Source organism: Temnothorax americanus, unplaced genomic scaffold (assembly GCF_048541705.1).
Source record: "Temnothorax americanus isolate GAGA-0224 unplaced genomic scaffold, ASM4854170v1 Scaffold8, whole genome shotgun sequence".
In the NCBI taxonomy this organism is placed as follows: domain Eukaryota; kingdom Metazoa; phylum Arthropoda; class Insecta; order Hymenoptera; family Formicidae; genus Temnothorax; species Temnothorax americanus.
Genome location: NW_027509802.1, coordinates 3,172,867 through 3,193,922, shown reverse-complemented (window position 1 = coordinate 3,193,922; position 21,056 = coordinate 3,172,867). Strand labels below are relative to the sequence as shown.

The window sequence follows — 21,056 nt, the reverse complement described above, 5'->3', positions numbered from 1 at the left end:
ATATGTATTGTATTGTATATATAACGTATTAATATCTATATATTTATACAATTTACTTTCAACGTTTCCAATTGCATTCGCATCTCTCGGATTTGCTGCTCGATCTCCCGTCTGGATATTCGCCACTCATTAGGATCTCGATATATAGCTTGAGTACAATTTACACCTCCTTCCGGTAAAACCAAACATTTTGGCGATAGTGACTTTCCTACTTCGGACGACAAATGACGAACTTGAGTTTGCTAAAATGATTCTTATTAGTCGGTGACATATGTAAAATGACATTAGTGTAAAATCGTCGTTTTAAACGTTACCTTTAAGTCATCTAGTTCTTCCTCTATACTTTCCATAATCTTCGTGACGTGTTCTATAGTATCCTTCTTCGAGACACTTCTCCGTACCCTCCTATGCCTTTTTATTACGTCGTTCACATTTAATCGACCTTTAACAATCTTGTCTAAAGTGGGATCAAAGTCATTTATCGAATAGCCGTAATCCAAGTAGTCGACAATGTATTTGTTTAGTTCGTTAGTTTCATCGTCATCAGTGTCTTCAATTCTCGTCTTACTGCCGTTCCTGAAATATACATCATCCATGGACCATGAAGTTCCTCCGAACTTCGTGATATTTAATTATAATTTTCGTACCCTTCAAGATCTTTCCTATATTGCCCGTTCACCTCTTGCGCCGGCATATCTAACTCCTGCATCGTGTCATCGTCGTCTTCCTCGTCAATCGCACGTCTGTCTCTGTCATCCAAGTCAATGTCATTATCAGATTCCTCATTACTTTCCTCGGATATCATATCACTCGATACTTCTCGCTTGCCTAGATCAAATTATTTTCGTTTAATTTATTCAATTCAAATTTACCTTATTTCGTAATAATTATCTCATTAGTTTTAGGGATACTTAGGATGCTAAAGTCGATCTCAAATTTATCAGGGAATAGCTTTACTCTCTATTGAGATTTCTATTTCTTTTTTTAGATTATATAAAATACAAAATAGATCATATAATAGATTATATAAAAATACAGAAAGGAAGAATAATAACGCTGGGGACACTCACCTCGTTTGGTGAAGTATCCCGCGGTATCATCGTAAGGATCCACAGGCCGACGATCCCTCGTGAAACCATATCTCTGTCCGTCGTAATCGTTGGACTCGAGCCTCGTGTAGATCACGCCGTTAGGGGTGAAACAAGCACACTTCTTGGACACCCTCTGTGGCAGCGGGGGTGCCGCGTACCTGCACTTGTGCCGTCGCCAGCGGTGCCCGTCCTTCTCGCATCTCCACTTCTGCCCAGGGAGACAATCGGTCTGCGCTTCCGGTCGCGAGCACTCCGCCGTGAGACGCTCGTGCTTCGTCGCGTAGGGCGCGTGCATCGGATGCACCCTATTGTCGAGATGCGGATCTATGCCTGGAACCCGAATGCATGATCATGCGGCGATGAGAAATCTATTCCAGATTAACTTTGTTAATTAGATTATTTCTCGATATGCTTTCCGAGATCTCGACGCAATCTTTTTAAAAGAATTTCTTGAAGTTTCCGTTTCAATATTACGGCGGCTTTGTTAATATTCATATTAATATTTGTGACTCGCTTCAGCGAGAAAACCGAAGTGGTCACAAGATGAAATCTGATCTCTAATGATAACGGAGTGGTTTATGGTATTATAACTTTTGAAAAACGGAACTACAGAGAGATTGACATGACGACTTTATATATGCAAACAAACATCCGTAAAGTTAAATATAACGTGACGCAGAAGCATGGAATCCAGCGTCCGCGACGACGAGGAGGAATTAGTCGATAATGTTACTGCGGATTCTATCGCGAAGGAAAAAAATAAACCGTCGGGATCAAGCGGACTTAGAACTCGAACATTGCGTGTTTCCTCATGCATAAAACTTCTTAAAAAGAAGAAGAAAAAGAAGAAACCGTCCCAATTCTTCAATTCCCAATTCGCGTGTTTGGAGGAACATCGTCGTCATCGATACATCGTATATGTATAATGCTCTTACATATACGTTTATCGCCGAAAATACCCTCGCGACAAAGCGCTCTCCCGATAATCTCGAGAGGAGGATAAAGGGAGGAGGGATGCGCGCCCTGTCTCGATCCCGAGAACCGGGTATTTATGCTAATGCATACCAGGGAAAGAACTCGTTCCTCCGCGCGTGTACGCGTAATACGCGACGCATACAGCATCTGGCGTAACGGTAGGTTTTATAACGTAACGCTGCTGCATGAGAGCCCGGAGCATCTGCTCTTGTCGTCGAACCAACGGATCTATCTATCCGGATTCTCGTGAGATCAATGTCGCGAGACCCTGTCCCGACGCTTCCTGTACATGCATATTTGTGAGCGGATTAAATCAATCATTTTATAACGTATACAGTTGGCACTTTTAAATTTCATTTTTCCGGCAGTATAAAAGAGAAAAGAGATAATAAAGTGATTAATTGGCGATAATTTAAGCTCGGCTTCCATTAACTAAATTTAATATTGAGTATGATTTGCAATATAATTTTACACATAATCGGCTCGCAAATTCCAATAATCCGACAAATGTAATAAAGCCCCATCAATTAATTATCCACTTGATTATCCATCTGTACATTAGCGTCAGAGCCTCGGTCATTTATTCGATTGGAATACGTCTAATTTTCGTATTACACCAAAGTGTTTAATGAAAGTAATTACGCGTAAAGAATTATTCTCAAAAACTGTCGACGATAATTAAAATGTGAGATGATCTCGTCGCGATCGATAGTCGAATAAATCCGGATCTCTAAAGCGGATGACTCACTCGTTTCATCCATCGTCGAGTCCTCGAAATCCTCGTCGTCCGAGATATCCTGATCGCTTCCGGTGTCGTTCTCCGTAAATCGATGTTCCGTTTCGGTGTCCTCTGGATCGGCGATATCATCGTCTTCCCCTTCCGGCGCCGAGCTCGATGGCCGTTTGGCCTGGGTGGCATTTTGCCTCCTGGCTTCCCGCGCCTTCGACTCAGCGATGGATTCCGGAGTCTCACGGCGGCCGGAGGACTCGATCAGGAATGTGTCGGGCCACTTGAACTTCGACCTTCTGCCGTGCTTGCTACTGTAACGACGGGCTTTACTCGCAAGCGAGATCGATACGACGCGGGAAGCTTACTTATTTGAGAAAAAAAAATATTGCACTTCGCGATAGAGAGGGATTATTACTGTTATAATAATTTAATGGAGCTACACGACGGAGATTTTAACTCGCTACACAAGGTAAAGCCTGCAAAAAGTCACGCTGCAAAAAGGGCGTTTTAACAATGTAACTTCGTCTAACAGAGTCAGAAAGTTCTGACAAATTAATGAAGTTATAAAACAGGAATTTCAGCTCGGTATGGACACTGAAATCCGATTACGTGACCTGCATTAAAGTTGGAACATTAAGCTCTAACACTCAATTGAAAATTATTACGTTGAGAATTCATCGTGGGAATCGCGCGTGTGACATAACGCGTCGTAATAAAAATGATCAAGCTCCGGAGGTCAATGTACCAACATTCAAGCAGTTATGTACCAGCGGCGAGAAAAAAAATAAGATAATTAAATTTTCTAAATAAAGTTATGCTAAAAGTCTCGGCTAAAATAAAATTTCATTAAGAACATTTTCAAGAAAATACAATCAATTTCACTGGATAGCTGCCAAGTTTACAAACTTGATCAGTATAAGTAAATAGGTAAACGATTTCTCGAATTTTATGAGATTTTTGCAATGATACATTCCGCGTAATATTAACCAAAAAATGAGAGAAAGTATTTAAATTATGAACACACTTTCATTCTCTATTAACATATGTTAATTAATATTAATATTAACATACGTTACATATCTTTGTGCATTTGATTTTCGTGTATTGGAGATGCTATATTAGAGTGCAATGACACGGCGAGCTTAAAGATTTAAGTGCACGATCTCATAAGAAAAACCGCCGACGTACTCACTTGAGAAAGAGTTTCTTGAAGGAACGACCATCCATCTGTGGTGGCGTTTCGACGCCGGCGATATCCAGGAACGTCGGCGCCAGATCGATGTTCAAAACTATGTCGTCTACTCTGCAACGTTATGCGGATGTTTTATTATTGCATATTACGACTCAATACCGGGCCTTACATTTCCCGACGTTTATTTGTTCTTAAACGAGTTTCCGCGAACGAAAGCCAACGTATGTACAAAAGTTTGCGCGGGTAACAGCATTATAATGATCTCGCCGCAACTTCATACGTCCAATAAACCTCTTATAGCCATATGGCTGTACTTTCAGTGCGTCTCAACTACTTGACGTAAAGAACGTTTAATGATCTCCCGACATTTATTGATGTTTACTTACTTTCGGAGATATTAGACAGACGGTAAGGCAGTTAAAAATTTTATAGCGTTATTACAAGGAACTATTTTACTCTTTAGTTGGATTTAAGTCTATTCCAGCTTATATTTATCTGAGGATAGTGTGTAAATGAATCATTTGACTGATTTGATAATAATTCATTTGATAATGTAAATAAAAACATAATTGGAAAGAGAAAATATGTTCTGTTTCTACGTTTCTTCTATTAGTTTACAATTAATATAATTATGATCTACACAAAATTAATTCAAAAATTTAATTAATACTTTACAATTCCTCCCCATTCTTGAAGATTTTTTTTATAAGGATGCAGCATTTTCGGGAAGATCGATTCAATTTTGTAAAAAATGCTATTCGCTCTTTTAGGCATCTGCTTTCTCGCAATTTAGTTTCCACATATATATCCACGAGCATAATTCTCATAATTCGGACTCTCTGCGGTTCGGAAATTTTTTTTACCGAAATTTAAAAAAATCGAAATTTTATTAATTTCTAATCAAATTCCCATAACAATGAATACCTAAACTTAAACATGTAATTGCGACTTACATGGATCCAGGCTCGATACCAGGACCTCTAATAAGGAATGGCACCCGTACGTCGAACTCGAACGGGAAGCTCTTGCCTTTTATAAGTCCGAACTGCCCCAAGTGATATCCGTGATCGGACGTATAAATAATATACGTATTATCCAGTTCACCCAGATCCTTCAATTCTTGATAAATCTGTCATAAGATAAATGTATATATCGTATACTTGTATTAAAGTCTAGGACTTTCGTCAAAGATAATTCTCCGGAGATGAAATGACTATAGCTAGATTTCCTTTTAGATTTCAAACTTTCTAAATAATTATACGCACACACACACACACACACAAGTGTTGAGTATATACTTTATCTACATAAATGCGTACCCTATCTACAGCAGCATCGACACTTTGCAAGGTTTGCAGTCGCTTTGTCATTAAGAGATCTGTGAACTGTTTGTGAATGGGCTGCATCTTCTGCGTAACTTGAAGTATCCATTGTTTGTCGGGATTCGGTGCGTAATCATATGCTGGCGTGCTGAAATGCAAAAATGCGGATATGATTTAATTATGTATCTCATTGCACAAATACATGTAAAAATTAATTCTTCTTTTCTTTATATATTAGAGAAAACGGTTTGAATAAATATTTTCCGACAGAATTTAGTCAGTATATAGACAAACTTGTTAAATAAAAAATAAGATAAAATGTATTGTTATTTACTGATAATTTATATTAGAATAATAATTAATATAAATAGATAATAACAATTGACATAACACATATAATATGGATAATTTATATTAATTAGAATAGAAATAAATCTAAATATATAAATAGTTAAAAATTCAATTTTGATATCGATATCATCCACTAGTTAAATCGCATTATATTGTATGCATATTACTGTGCTAGAAAACGTAAAATGCAAAGCCAAAAAAGAATATTGTTTTAATTATTCTCTTCCAAATGTCCGAAATAGTTTCTTTATATAAAAGTTCTGAACATATATCTTAAAATGTCCTTATAACATGTTTTTGTGTTATAGAAAGAGATATCTGTACTATAAACAGTTTTCCAATACTCATCAGTTTTCAAGATATGAAAATAATTTACGACTTCGATTTTAAATCTAAGGTCCCCTTCAATTATCTTTTCCTTCTTACGCAAGAAATCGACCGACAGTTAATTCATTGTTACGTTGTGAAATCTCGCCACGTGCCGCTATCCGTAATCACAATCGCGATCCGCTAGTTGCGAAGTTTTAACGAGAACCCGTCTGGATTTAGAAACGTGTAACACAGTTTTATCTCAGGAATCCTTGACAGCTAGACCGAAATTGAATTAATCCCCCGTGACCGGAGCGTGAGATCGCCGATGAGACGGCGGAGTGAGAATCATATAGGTGGACGCGGCTACCCTCGAGACCTTTGCCGCCTCCTTCCCCTCCTCCAATTACGCGAGACACGAAATTATGGATAATTGGCCCTTCACCTTCCTTCACGTCCTTTAGAAAAGCTCATACACTGCACGCATGCAGGATCTTTGTCTTATTGACGGGTTTTTATACTTTTTATGTATAACAAAAACAGATTTCCAATTATAATGCATATGTTACGAATTTCAAGAAAAATAAACGACTAATAAAAAGTAAAAATACATACTAACTACCGGTGTTTAAAAAAATTCTATCTCTGCTCCATTTGGTCGTACAGACTCGAATAAAAAACGAAATTGTGTGGAATTTTGTAAGCTACAATTTTTATATCTACATAAATTTCTGTAAAGTCGATATTTTCCGAGTTACTTGCAAAAAATTAATTTTTGGGGCCTTTTGGACTCTCTCCTCCCCGCAACGTAGCGTCTACACGTGGGGACAACATGTTGAATATGACGCACGATCACACATACACAGGAAAACACGATTGTTGAACACAACAAATGTGTTATTGTCTAGTTGACAAAATTAACGCGTAAATATAGTCGAGTCCACACAAAGTGTCCATCCATAGGCACTACGAAACTGCGTGGTCAAGAAAAGAAAAATGGACCCGAGTTTACCGGTAGTAAGATAATGACTTATGTTTGTTTAAATTTATTGGTGGGGTAAAAGCAAAGCTTGTAAAGCCCCACACTTCCAAAAAATAAATTGCACCGAGCATAAAATATATACATACATTTCATTTATCTTCTATTATAACCAATTGTGTGTATTTTTGTATACGAGAAATTATTTATGTCTGACTCCATCTAGAGTGTGAAAGTCGATGTAATTATATAGGGAACGACTGCTCAACATGTACGTCATCACGTAAACACACTTTGCGAGATATGTAATATATATCTCATCGTATATTATCGTAATAATATTAAAATAAAATATGACTCTTATACATAAAATCCTTTTAAATGTGATTTTAATTCAATATTTTTACACGATAAATGCGACGAGAAAATCTGTTTTCGTCAAAAAATTATATACGGTTTTGTTAAAAAAAAAAGGAAGTATAATTGCTCTTTACAAGTGTATCTGCGGAGAAAATAACATCACCAGAGAATCATGCATCATTGAACTGTCGGATTTTTCTCTATTATTCATTTTTTCGTCTATACCATACACCGCACATCAAGTTATAACCGGCGTATCTATTATGCCTCGGGTTTTATATGTATAGTAAATATTTTTTATCAGAAAATAAAAATACATGGTATAACGCACTAAATGCATTACGAATGAGAGAGAAACAATGCAGATATTTTCTGAAAAAAGCAAGAACAGAAGCCAAGTTTAAACTAAAACTCTGCTATTTATATGAATTCTATCGTATCTATTCGATCTTTTCGCATCCTCTCGTCCGTTTGTCGCCGTAAATTCTTTATACTTTACTACGTAGATTTAATACAAAATGCGTGACATGATTGCGTCAATGATCGTATATAGATCCATTAATCAAACCTGACGCCGAGGAATGCGTGAACATTTTTTGAAGTCATTATAAACTATTATAATCGATGTCGGATCTATGAGATCTTAATAGATAAACTGTGTTAGTACTTTTCTGCGAATCAAAAATTCATAATCAAGAAGAAGACGATCGCGTCAATCCCGAATGGAGAATGCTACCATCGTGTCTCCACAGTGTAACACGTACGGGTCACTCATTTCGTCTCGACTCGACTCCTTAATTGCGGCCTATGCTGCGTTCGCCGTCTCGCCCCATGACCACTTAACTCGCCCGCGAGACACAGCAAATTATATTTACACCCAGACGAGTGTCATCGCTTGCTCTCTTATATCCTCGTTCGTCTCCACGCGACTTCCTTCTTTTGGTAAAGAAGAAGCGTATATGATTTGATGACGCGGACAAATTGGGGATGGATAAAGTGCAAACATCCCGCAAAAAAAACGACGGTCAATTAAATCGATTGGATGCACATAGTATTTAATTATCATATTATATTTTTTTGTTTAACAAGAGAGTGCATTTTTAGTAAGAGGTGCTTTTAGATAAATACAGGACGTCACCAGAACAATCATGTTCTTTTATTGATAATAAATATTATACTGGATGTTTCAAAATTAGTAAAAATTGGATATCATTAATCTCTATAACAAATATGTGAGTATAATTTTATTAACTCATAAAGTCCTATGGAGCTTTTTTGTTGTAAATCCTTGTAACTCGGGATTTACAATAAGTTTTCCTAATAAAAAATTTTCAACTACAATTGGTATTTAAATAAAGTGAAAAGAGTTGCTTTTTCCGAAAATTTAGTCCGAGTTACAAGATTACTAAGAATTTAACACAAAAAAGTGCGTAAGAGCTGCTTCAAGCCTCTTAGGACTTAATGGGTTGGGCGAAATATTTTTGTATTAAAATCAAATTTTCGGCAATCTCAATCAGTATAATTACATTAATAAAGGTTGTACCATTTTTTAAAATTCACAAAATTTAATTTAAATCTTTCGTTCATAGATTATAAAAGTGTCGAAGCAAGTTGCACAAAAATGACGAACCCATCAAGTTCACTAACTCACTCAGTCACGTTCTTTATCTGATGACAATTTATATTTGTTTCAATTTATTGATAAGACTACATATAAACCCCGCATCTTCCAAAAAATATCATGTGTGTATACATCGCGCATCGCTACAAAATATATGTACATTTTTCTGTCTATTATAACCAATGTCTGTATTTTTGTATACGAGAAATTATTTATGTCTGATTCCATTAAGAGTGTGAAAGTCGGTGTAATTAGGGAAATACGACTGTTAAATATGTACGTCATCGTAAACACATTTTATGAGATATGTAATATCTTATCGTAATATTAAAATAAAATATGAAACTTACATAAAACCTTTTTAAGTGACTTTAATTCAACATTTTTATACGATAAATAATGAAAAAAATCTGTTTTTGTCAAAAAATCATATACGGTTCTGTTTAAAAATTAAAAAAAGTAAATATAATTGCACTTTACAAACGTATCCGCGGAAAAAGTAACATCATAAAAAATCAAACATCATTAAATTCTCATATGTTTTTTTCTTTGTTATACTTACTGTTTTATAGGAAAATGAAAAACCCAAGTCCGCTAGCTCCATAGAGATATAAGACTAGAGTGCGCGAGTCATATGCTAGCACGTAAGAGGCTGCGATATAGGAATAGAAAAAGCACGCTGCAGTCTCTCTCTCAAACAAAGACAGAAGAGGCCCATACTGCAGCTTTTTCTTTCTATTCCTATCGCGAAAAGACAGCCTTCTCTTTCTATTCCTATATAGCTTTTTCAGCTCGCTTGCGCACTCTATTCTTATATCTCTTTGACTAGCTCAGTCACGTTCTTTACCTGATGACAATTTATGTTTGTTTTAATTTATTAGTGGGGCTACTTACGGACCCCACTTTTCAAAAAATATAGATGACAATTACAAATATAACAAAAAATATACGTACATTTCATTTATCTTCTATCTATTATAACCAATTGTGTGTATTTTTGTATATGAGAAATTATTTATGTCTAACTCCATCTAGAGTGTAAAAGTTGATGTAATTAGAGAAATACGACTGTTTTGAATATGTACGCCATCACGTAAACACACTACGGCTGCGTTCGAGAAGCGCGCTATTAGTGCTATTGCATCATTCTATCTTAATCGCTCATCAGATGTAAAACATGGATAAAATAAGCAAATAGAACTAATAGTGTCTTCCCGAACGCATCCTACGGGATATGTAATATATCTTATCGTAATATTAAAATAAAATATGAAAAAAATATATATGAAACTTAAAGAAAAGCCTTTTAAGTGACTTTAATTCAATATTTTTATATGACAAATGATGAGAAAATCTGTTTTCCTCAAAAAATCATAAAAAGACGAGCGATGTTGCGAAACATGCAGATCGTTTCCTTTGTTGACGTATGTACAAAACGACGATATTAACCTACGCACGGCGCATTTACGCACACGCGTATGCATAATAATCATACGCATAAGTATAATCAAACTAGCTTTATTCGACGCTTCGAAGATCCGTCGCGTCGAACGAGTTAACGGTCAAGAAGTTGCGCAGGGATCAAACTAAATTCCACGGCTATAAATTAACGTGTGTACTTTAACACGTTTGCCTATTTACGGGATCGTAAAGAACTTGCGAGCCATGAGTTTACATTTTTATCATACGGATAAACACGTTTTATTCGCAGTTGCAATTAATTATGATTGACTCAGTTATCGACATCTCGCGCAAGATCTCATACAAAATTGGAGACCGAAATTAGAAAACTGAATAATATTTAAATTTGATCACACAGACTTTTAGACTTTTTCTCTTAAAAAGAGTTAAGAAGCTACTGCAATCAGATAAACATAGACGTAACGCCACCAAGCTATCCAAACTATCATTAAGACCCATTATTAATTCATATTAATTATCTTGCGATGCACTTAACACCTTTTGATCGAGGGGGAATTAGATTAGGGCCTGGCTGTGTGCGCTAGCGATTGCTTAAAGGCGCACCGATAAAAGCACCCTGAAAGCACGTTACTGTGCATGCTGCTCGACACATTAATTTCTGTCGATTAGCTTTTGAGTGGCAGGACACGGGAACGTCGTGATGTACGAGCGCGCAGAATGAAAACCTCGGTATTTAAAACGCCGGTTGACATTCTGCGACCACCCCGTAAATGGCCGTGATATCGCGCCGTAATTAAATATAATATGCAATATCGAGGTGCGTTAAGCGATTTCGCGAAAGCACGTGCGACGATGTTCCCGCAAGTACTCTTTCGTTGATGGTATTTTTCACCGTGCATTCAATGCTGCGTGTTTATAATGTCAAATACGACTTCACGTCTCGAACGACGATTTTTCTGTCGGACAAATAAACCCTAAATTTCCACCGGTAGTTTCCAGTATTACGAGTCACTTTCGAAAAATAGAATTTTCGGAATGACGCACTTGTCGAACAATCGCTCCCGCAATCCCGCCGGAAATCTTCACAATTGAGAGTCGGGGCCAGACAATGAAGTTATACAGACACATGTTGTGGGCTTGCAAAAGGAAAACATATCGAACTCGGAAATGTAACGTTCTGGGACAAAAAGAATCTTAAGATCTAAACTCTAAACTTTTCTCGAATATTATATTATTGAGTCCGCAAATCAGGAGTTTAACTTTTTACACCGTAATTTTCGCTGTAATAATAATATGAATAATTTTCCGGGTATCTTTGGATTGAAAAGCCTCTTGTGCTCATATTCTACAGAAATAATTAACGTTCCAGAGATTAACTAGAGATTAACGAATTGTTAAACAAACTTCTCGCGTTCTTTTCCGTGTCTTCGCAATGTCGAGCGACAAAGCACTAAGCGCGATAAACCATAAATCATCACTAAAGCGAAGCTTTGTCCCTTTTATCGCAAAAGGTGAAATTTCAACGAGTTTTTCTTCCGTCCTCGTGTCTTGGAAATCCAGTAATGAATCGCATGCCGTCACCAGACGTGCACGCGGCCCAAGAGCTCCTTTTACTCATCCTGGCAGAAGACAAACGCGCCCGCGCGTTTGCAACGTCGCTATTATCTCGACGTCCGTGCCACGCGAAACCCGGTACTGAAAACTCGCGCACAGCAGCGGCACGCGAAAGCTTGCAATAAAAATCAGTTTATACACACGCTTATAAATTAATCAATCAAGATTGCTCGCCACAAACGCATGTTTCTCTCTCCCTCTCTTTCGGACGCTAATTCTAACCATGCAGATTACCAAAAAAAATCGAGAGATACCGCTTTAAACGTCTTATAACATTTTGCGAATTATTTAGAATCACGGCTAGAATTTGAATTATTTTTAAGTGTCATTTTTCGATGCATTAATCTATTTTTATTGCGTGATCAATGCTTCGTCGTCTAGACGACGACAAATAAAGCGCTTCATCGAGGGATAGCGCGTCCGCTATCGTCCCACTTCTGTTCCGAGCGACACGCCGCGTGTCGCTTTTTTTCTCTGCCCTAATACCTGTCTCGTGCGACGGGTTCGTAAGAGCGCGCTCATGGTGGTCTATAGGGTACTCCATCATTCGACGCGATGTCTATCCCGTCTAGGACCGCGTATACGCGCGCTGACGCTCGATATCGCCTCGCGTCTTCCGTCCCTGTTCCCTGCTCTCGTGTCCCGGACGTGGATTTTCGCGCGGGCGGAGATAAACCGCGCGAATTTACCGGCCTCCGACGCGGATGGAACACGCGCCGCATTGTTCGGAAGAAGTGAAAAGCGCGATGGGGTCCGACTCGTCGATGTCGAGCCGGGAGGGAGGTCGCCCCCGCGCGGCGACAATCCTTATTGTTGGATCGCGCGGTTCCCCGTCGTACGTTATCGGACGAGCGGAAGAGCGGTTTGCAACAGAAAAATAATAGGCGCGCGCGACTGGGTTCAATAAAGTTGCGGTCGTCATGACAGCGTCGTCGGCTCGAACGTGAGCCAGACTCGCGATATCGACGACGAGCGATCCGGAATAACGTCGAGAATACAGAAACCTCATACAGAACTGCCCTCTGACTTGTTCTCGAATTGACTCGCGTTTTTTTTTGCCAGGATCACCGAGTCCCCAAAGATCATATCCAGTCGCACAAATAGCCTATATAGCATAAAGACATGCTTGACTTCGCCGTCGTAGTTTGGTTGTTGAATCCCATTTCAATGATGGGACGATGAAGTCATCGCGAAGTGTAATCGGAGAAAGAGAAACGTAAACCTCCTTGGGATGGGCGGTTCTCAACGAGAAAGAGATCGCACAAACGGGATAATAGACAAAACAGCGAAGCAGAAGGGATCGCGTAGTGCATTTCTCGCGAAGAGATTATGTAAAATGGTCGGAACACGCACACAATACATAATTAATATTGCGTGGCACGATTTGCAAAGCTTATTCTTACTCCCAAAGCTTAATCTTTTAAATTTTGCTCTGATATCAAACTGGATTGTGTCATAAATTACAACTTGCACTTTTAAAATAAATGTGTTTTTCATTTACTTTTTTTCTGAGATTGGATCGATCACGCAAACGAACATTCAAGATTAGAAATCAAGAAACTAATTAATGTTTTACGAAACGTTTTATTAATTTTTATTTTACGCAATAATGTAAAACGATGTATTTTATTTCTACAGTATATTTATACGTGTAAATTGCAAATATTATCGAACCCAATCAAATGGCGAAACTTCGCTCCAATTGAACTTCATATATCAAACGGGAGGCAATAGGATAACGAAACCGAATAAAATAAGTACGTTTATTACTTTCGTGAAGCAGATGCCACGACGTGTAATTCACTTATTTACAATTCTCTCGATCGGAAAACGACATTCCGTTCACGGACATGTGTACACATGTGCCGTCCCTGCGAATTTATCGCTGATCAGCGAGCAAACGGCATCAAGAAACGGGGAACCGGTTTGCAAAATAAGTCCCGGGTACGAATCGGACCGTGTGCGCTCCGCTGGCCTGAGATAACGTCGCGCTCGCAAAAAAAATCGGAATAGACAGTCAGAAAGTCCGTTGTACTCACTGATGAGTGGTGACGTTGAAGAAGAGATGCGAGAACTGCGGCGCCGAGTCCTCCGGGCCGTGCGGCGCCGGGAAGCTCGCGACTAACATTACCGGCTTCCGGGCGAAATTGTGTTTGCTCTGCCTGAGGAAAGCCACGCTGTCGTTGGCTATCAGATCCGGATAATAGTCCCGGTTGTAGTCAAAACCGTGCTTTATCTTCTTGCCGTTCATGTTGACGCTGTAGTTGTAGTAGCGGGAGTTCATTATAAGGCCGCCCCATTCCCGCCATCCCGGCGGTATGTACGAGCCGTTGTATTTGTTCAAATACTTGCCGAAGTATCCTGAAACAAAGACAAAATCGCGGAAATTAAGTTGCAGCTTTGGTGGATTAAATCTTTAATTTCTCGTAACTTTCTTGGCAAAGTAATTTTAGATATAATATAGCATATGTTTTTTTAATTATGCAATTTACAATTTGTATTATCGATGCACGCGCTTGCAAAATATTATTTGCCGTTCATTATGTTCCGCACACTTGTAATTCATAATTGAAATGCAATGTGTAAATTACTGTCCCTCATCTGTCAAGTTAAATTGCTGCATGGTAAACTTTTTTAAGGCTCCTGGGTAGTCACTACGGCCATATTGGATACTTACTATCGAGGCGAGGAAAACACCCAATTTTGTTGTGCATGCCATTTTCAAATAAAAAGACATTTCAATAAAACATCATTATAGATCGTTTTAGAACACTTCCAAAATTGGCCGAAAACTACCCTTTTCCCTCGACAATAAACAAACAGCCATAAAACGAAGCCTAAATATACGGGAAAAACAGCCGTTTAACGACTATCGAAAGAAGGTGAAAACGTTTCTTCCGCATGCAAATCTTACTTTTCGGCCAATTTTACGAGTTTCACGAATACGTTAAACGTTAGAGCACAAGCACAGAGCAAATAATAAAGAAATAGCACGCACAACAAAATAGGTTGTCAACATGTCACAAGACAGAATTCTCCATTGGAGAGAGTGAGAGGAGAGAGTGGCGTCGCCACCGTCAACGCAGAGTTCTCGGCTCAGGGACCAGGAGCCTTAATGGCCAGAGAATACAGGAAAAAGTGATACATATGGATATTTTCTCCGATCATTCCATGATTTGTAATTTAACGCATAAAACATCAGAATTCAATACGAAGCACGACACATTCGATAAATACTAGATTAATAAAGAAAGCAAACACATTATATCTGCGTTCTAAGCTATGACAATAAGAATTAATGCCATACGTGTTTCGCGGGTAGACTTCCGAAAACGGCCCCCCTCCGATTTCGATGAAACTTTGTGAAAAGCTTTGGGTTAAAATGAAAGCCCTTAAAAGGAATTTTGGCGACTCCTATGATAAAGCCATTTTTTTAGATAAAATGATGAAAAATATAGGAAAATCTTCGTAATTCTACAGGATGTTATAAATTGAATATATACTGTTTGTATTTAATGATTTAATGTTTTTATTATATACTTACAGCAGAATACATAAATAATATGCTTTGTAATATATTACACTTTCCACGCGAACCGAGGTTCACGCACACCCCCCCGTGCTTTCGGGGGAGGTGCGATAGTCCCGAAATAGTTCACGCATACACTTTCCACGCGAACCGAGGTTCACGCACACCCCCCCCCGTGCTTTCGGGGGAGGTGCGGTAGTCCCGAAATAGTTCACGCATGTACTTTGTAAGACACACTATGTGTCTAGTTTAAAAGATGTGGAGCTCCCCGCAGGGGGGCGGAACCTACTGCCCCCACGCATACACTTTTCACGCGAAACGAGATGTCACATGGGTTCGTGGCGTGCTTTACAAGCTTGTTTATATATATACATACATACTAGCTTCTGACCTTGATTATTTACAATAACATCCTGTAGAATTACAAAGATTTTCCTATATTTTTTATCATTTTATCTAAAAAAATGGCTTTATCATAGAAGTCGCCAAAATTCCTTTTAAGGGCTTTCATTTTGACCCAAAACGAAGCTTTTCACAAAGTTTCATCGAAATCGGAGGGGGGCCGTTTTCGGAAGTTTATCCTAATTTCGCCCTACTTTTAAAAATTTGTTTTTTTTTTACACATATATAAATATATTTATGTTTCCATTCCTGTTTTCTATTTCTGTTTCAATTATATAAGTAATTGTTCTTGTTTTTAAATACGAGAAACTATTTGTCTAATTTCAGAGTACACAAGTTAATAAAATTAGAGAAACACGACTGTTGAATACGTGCGTCATGAATATATAAACTTTGCGAAATATGAGATATATCTTATACCATAATATGTAAGAAGAAAATAACTTAAAATATTTTATTTTTGGTAAGTTAATCTCAGTACTTTTTTTTACATGTAAAAAATTATTTTTTATTGAAAAAAATTATGTGGAAAATACGAGAAAAAAAAATATCAGAGAATCCGAGACTGTATAAATTTCTTGCAGAAAAATTGAAAAAGTATACATTTCTCCCGGCTATACTGGGTGATAAATCAAAAGGCAATTCCATTTTCTGGTTTCTACTTCTCGTAAAGGTACCTCCCGTCAAGACTCATCCCGTCTGCCGAAGCCTGAATTATTCATACGGAGCGGCATCAAATAATTAATTCAAAGGCACCACGGTGAAGTCGTTCTTTTCGGTTTCTCTCTTTACTTCCACTTTCGCGTATCCTCCTTCTATCCTTGTGCACCATCGTATACACGGTACGTATATATCGATGCTTATTTATATCAGTTATATGATGGCGAAATCAGACGCGCGCGCGCGCAAGATGATTTTTTGCTAGGATGAGACCATCATGCGCGATCAATCACGTTTACTTTCGTTTAGCACTAATCGGTGACATCTCAATAAAAATTGCGAGCGTCATTCCTATTCGCTAGACAATAAGCGTAACGATCGATAAATCTGTGGAATAGATCATGGCTGCAAATAATCACTTGACATAAATCATCAATTCGTCTTTCTTGCACGATAATTTATAACCAATGATTGAACATCATCAATTCGCGATTTTAATTGAATATATTAAAAGTTGCATGGGAGATGATCTTTTCAGCATTCTACACGTAATATATACTATATGGAGTAAATAACGTTGGATAATCTTTTTTACTTCTCAATATTTGTAATCGTCAACATTTGTAGTCGTAGACATAAATAATTTCTCGTATACAAAAGTACACACAATTGGTTATAATAGACAGAAGATATATGAAATGTATATATAAACAAGGGACTATTTTTTTGGAAGTGTGGGGCTTTACAAGCTTTGCTTTTACCCCACCAATAAATTTAAACAAACATAAATTGTCATCAGGTAAATTTGGATTCTCATTTTTTTAAGTCTCTTTCTTGACCAGGAAGATTCGTGGCATCTATGGACAGACACTTCATTTGGCTGTATTTACATGCTAGTTCTGTCAGCCAGACAACACATTCGTTGTATTCAATAATCGTGTTTTCCTGTGTACGTGTGATTGTGTTACTTTCACACTCCAGATGGAGTTAGACATAAATAATTTCTCGTATACAAAAGTACACACAATTGGTTATAACAGACAGAAGATATATGAAATGTATATATATATACCAAGGGATTATTTTTTGGAAGGTGGGGCTTTACAAGTTTTGTTTTTACCCCACCAATAAATTGAAACAAACATAAATTGTCATCAGCACGAGGATTTTCTAACTTCTTAACGACAGTTTCGGTATCGTTACGCATTGCAGGTATTATACATATATGGTAAAAGAGCTGCGCAACGATACCGAAACTGTCGTTCAGAAGTTAGAGAATCCCCGTGCAGGTAAAGAACGTGACTAAGCTAGTGAACACTTGGGTTTTTTATTTTACTATAAAACAGTATAACGCAGAAAAAAATACGAGAATTTAATGATGTGATATATATATATATATATATATATATATATATATATTATACATCTACCATATTAATCTTCTCAGCAAATTATTTTTTGGAAGGTGAGGTTTTGCAAGCTTTGTTTTTACTCGCCCCACCGACAAATTGAAACAAACATAAATTATCATCAGGTAAAAGTGATTGGGGTGGTAAACTCGAATTCCCCGTTTTTCAAGTTTTTCTCTTTAATCGTGCAATTCACGCAGTTTTATGATGCCTATATGAATGGACGCTTTGTTCGGCTTGCATACTAGTTTTTTCAGCCAGACAACGCATATTTATCGCATTCAACAGTTGCTTAATTATATTAATTGTCTAAATTAAATGTAATTAGGCATAAATAATTTTACTTATACAAATATTAGTTATAATGGAAAGAAATAAAAATGTGAGGCTTTGCAGCCCTCTTTCCCACAAATAAACTGGAATAAATATAAATTGCAATAACTGTTAACATCAAACAGAAGCAACCAGATTGATAATGATAAATAATAGAATTCGGGTTTTCCATTTTTCAAATTTTTACTTATTGCCAAATATATGGGATCTATATTTTTTTGCTCATCTATACCTATGCGTTTACAGTTTGATCAAATAATATTCATTTCTGAACTATGATTTGAGTATACTTTTTATAAAATTAAAAACATCTTGTCATGCACTTTCTTATTATATTTTGATTTGTCCTATAGAATTTAATTTTAGATAATTTATTATTACTCTGCATGTTCATGAATTTCACATAGCATGATCAAGTTTGTGTTATTGTTATTTATCATGATGTTATCGATATAAAAATTTAAAAACAATTTTATAAAAGAAGTTATGTACCTGAAATATAGGGTGATTATAATATCAGAATTGTGACTACGCATCGCACCTATTGCTTCGAAGAAGATAGAAGCGCAACGTGAGATAGCTGCACAATAAAAAAAAATCGCGACTTAAAGGGCAAATTAAAATTCAGAAACGGCAATACATCTCGGAGACGTTTGATTGTAAAAAAATGTACTCTCTATTAGCTAAGTGGATGATAAAGAAGAGGACAGAAGCGACATAGAAGCGCCAGTAGTATTCTGGCGCCAGTCGCGGATTAAATTTTAGTTAGGACAAAACAAAACAAAATAAAATAAAACGATAAAAACATTCGATGTAGCAAAAAAATATTCTCTTCCTTTATAAATCTTTTATAAATCAGCCAACAAATAAATATGTCTTTAAACTGTTCATAGCTGAATATCGACAACCTCGAGAGACACCGTGCGGTACTCGTCGTAAAAATGAGGATGGACAAATGCCAAAAATCGACTTAAAGAATGTATAAGAGATCGAAAGAAATTTTAATGGAATTTAATTTTAAGATTTAGATATAGAGATACCTATTATATTAATGTTGAAAAATTAAAAAAAAATAAAAAATAAGTGAGTTTCTTGTTAAATTTTCGTCAATAGAGAAAACATAAGATCAAAAACAATATTATTAAGATATATTATTATACTTGAGATTATTGCACATTATAGGTTACGCTTTCATAATACTGAGTATAAACATAAATTTAACTATGTGTGTGTGTTTAAAGAATCATATTCTGTATGATAATAATATACAAAATACAATATTAAAGAAAAATAGAAGAAAAAAAATAGGTATGAAGTGTTAGATTGATGCAAAAGCTTTATCATATTTATCACATAACGTTAAAAATAAAATTTCAGAAAACTGAAAGCCAAATCGCCGTCATGGATCTTCCTATATCCTTTTTTCCAGAGAAATTTTTCAATCTTTTTTTAAAAATTTCTGTTTAATTTAATACAAGGCAAGATGGAAGAATGACAAATCTTTGGCACTATAATCCTAATGTAACAGAATTTCGAAATATCCTTTGTATGTAAGATATCTTAATATTTCCGTACTAATATAATTAAGCACATATTGATAAATGAAACCTTTAAAACTTATTAACATTATATTAAGATTTCTCTGGTCTCTTTAGCTATTAATAAATCTATACTTAAAATCGCTCTGGTATAAAAAAATGTTTATTAAATAATTTTTAGATAACGTCATCGTCAAGAATAACAAACGTCAATTGCAGAAAAATTTTTTTATTATTCGTTTTGATGGTAGAATCGGCATTAGAGAGCGAAGTTACACCCTCGTTCAGAACGGATGAACGGCGCGTACCGTTCAAGATCATCGGAGTTAAACGGCACGAATGAACTTAGAATATTATGCGATGCGCCGGAATATCGGCGGTACGGAGGAAGTTCGCGATTATTTTAGGAAGTTGTTTCGTGCCGCGGGAGCATTAACCCGCTTTTCGGTGTTCTATCGAAACACGCGCGGCGCGCTTCGGCTCGACGTGATCGTTTATTCGTTCGCATGTCGACCCCGTTCGTTCACGACCGAGCGCTGAAACGTTCCCGTGCCGAGATTTAAGGGTACATCGCATGCTTCTGCACCACCGCCGCCGCGGCCTAACGAGCTGTTCAACGAACAACGCTACTTCCGCAAAAAGACTCGCATGATAAATCGGGATTTCACGTCGTGCGCGAATCGCGCGGATCGAAATTCACACACAGTGGGCTATGTGTATACATTTAAGACATCGTAAACCCATAACATGGAATAAAAGTTAGAAAAAGTATATCGATGACGAAGGAAGAGGGCGAGCGAATTGAGAATTTTAAGAACACTTGATAAAATTCACGTAAAGTTTAAATCACAAAGTAATATAAGCTTTAGAATTACTTCAAATGTCCTATGCCTTATAAGCATTGAAATTTTAACATCTCCGAAGAGTCGAGAGGATATGTTAATATCCTCTAATTTGTTCTTTCATTAAAAGGTGTGTTATATGAGGCTTATTAGTCCTATTTGATACATACATATCAGTTTTTATTAGTGATCGACATAAAAGATAATTCCCATTAGCGTCGAAATTCATCGATAAACTTTTCTAATTGAGCAATATAAATAAAAAAATGAATTTTAGTTTTTACCATTCTGCTTCTTCTATATCCAAAACCTATGTGTAAATATAGTTTTCATTTCTCTCATTATTCTTAAATCAAGTTGTACTTTGTTTTCATTTT

At 36.9% G+C, this 21,056-nt stretch overlaps 1 protein-coding gene across 4 annotated transcripts in view; it reads right to left on the bottom strand.

Annotated features, from left to right (window-relative positions):
• Nucleotides 1-21,056, bottom strand: part of Sulf1 (Extracellular sulfatase Sulf1) — a 70,921-nt gene that overhangs the window by 4,153 nt on the left and 45,712 nt on the right. For 3 of the 4 annotated variants that reach the window (XM_077423465.1, XM_077423466.1, XM_077423468.1), the window contains 9 exons: nt 14,006-14,327; nt 5,308-5,458; nt 4,942-5,117; nt 3,989-4,099; nt 2,815-3,107; nt 1,071-1,421; nt 648-828; nt 315-576; nt 57-242 (listed from right to left, as the gene is read on the bottom strand). In XM_077423465.1, the coding sequence (XP_077279591.1) occupies nt 57-242; nt 315-576; nt 648-828; nt 1,071-1,421; nt 2,815-3,107; nt 3,989-4,099; nt 4,942-5,117; nt 5,308-5,458; nt 14,006-14,327 (2,033 nt within the window). The remainder of the gene's footprint in view (nt 1-56; nt 243-314; nt 577-647; nt 829-1,070; nt 1,422-2,814; nt 3,108-3,988; nt 4,100-4,941; nt 5,118-5,307; nt 5,459-14,005; nt 14,328-21,056) is intronic. The other variant, XM_077423467.1, reaches the window with a different exon arrangement.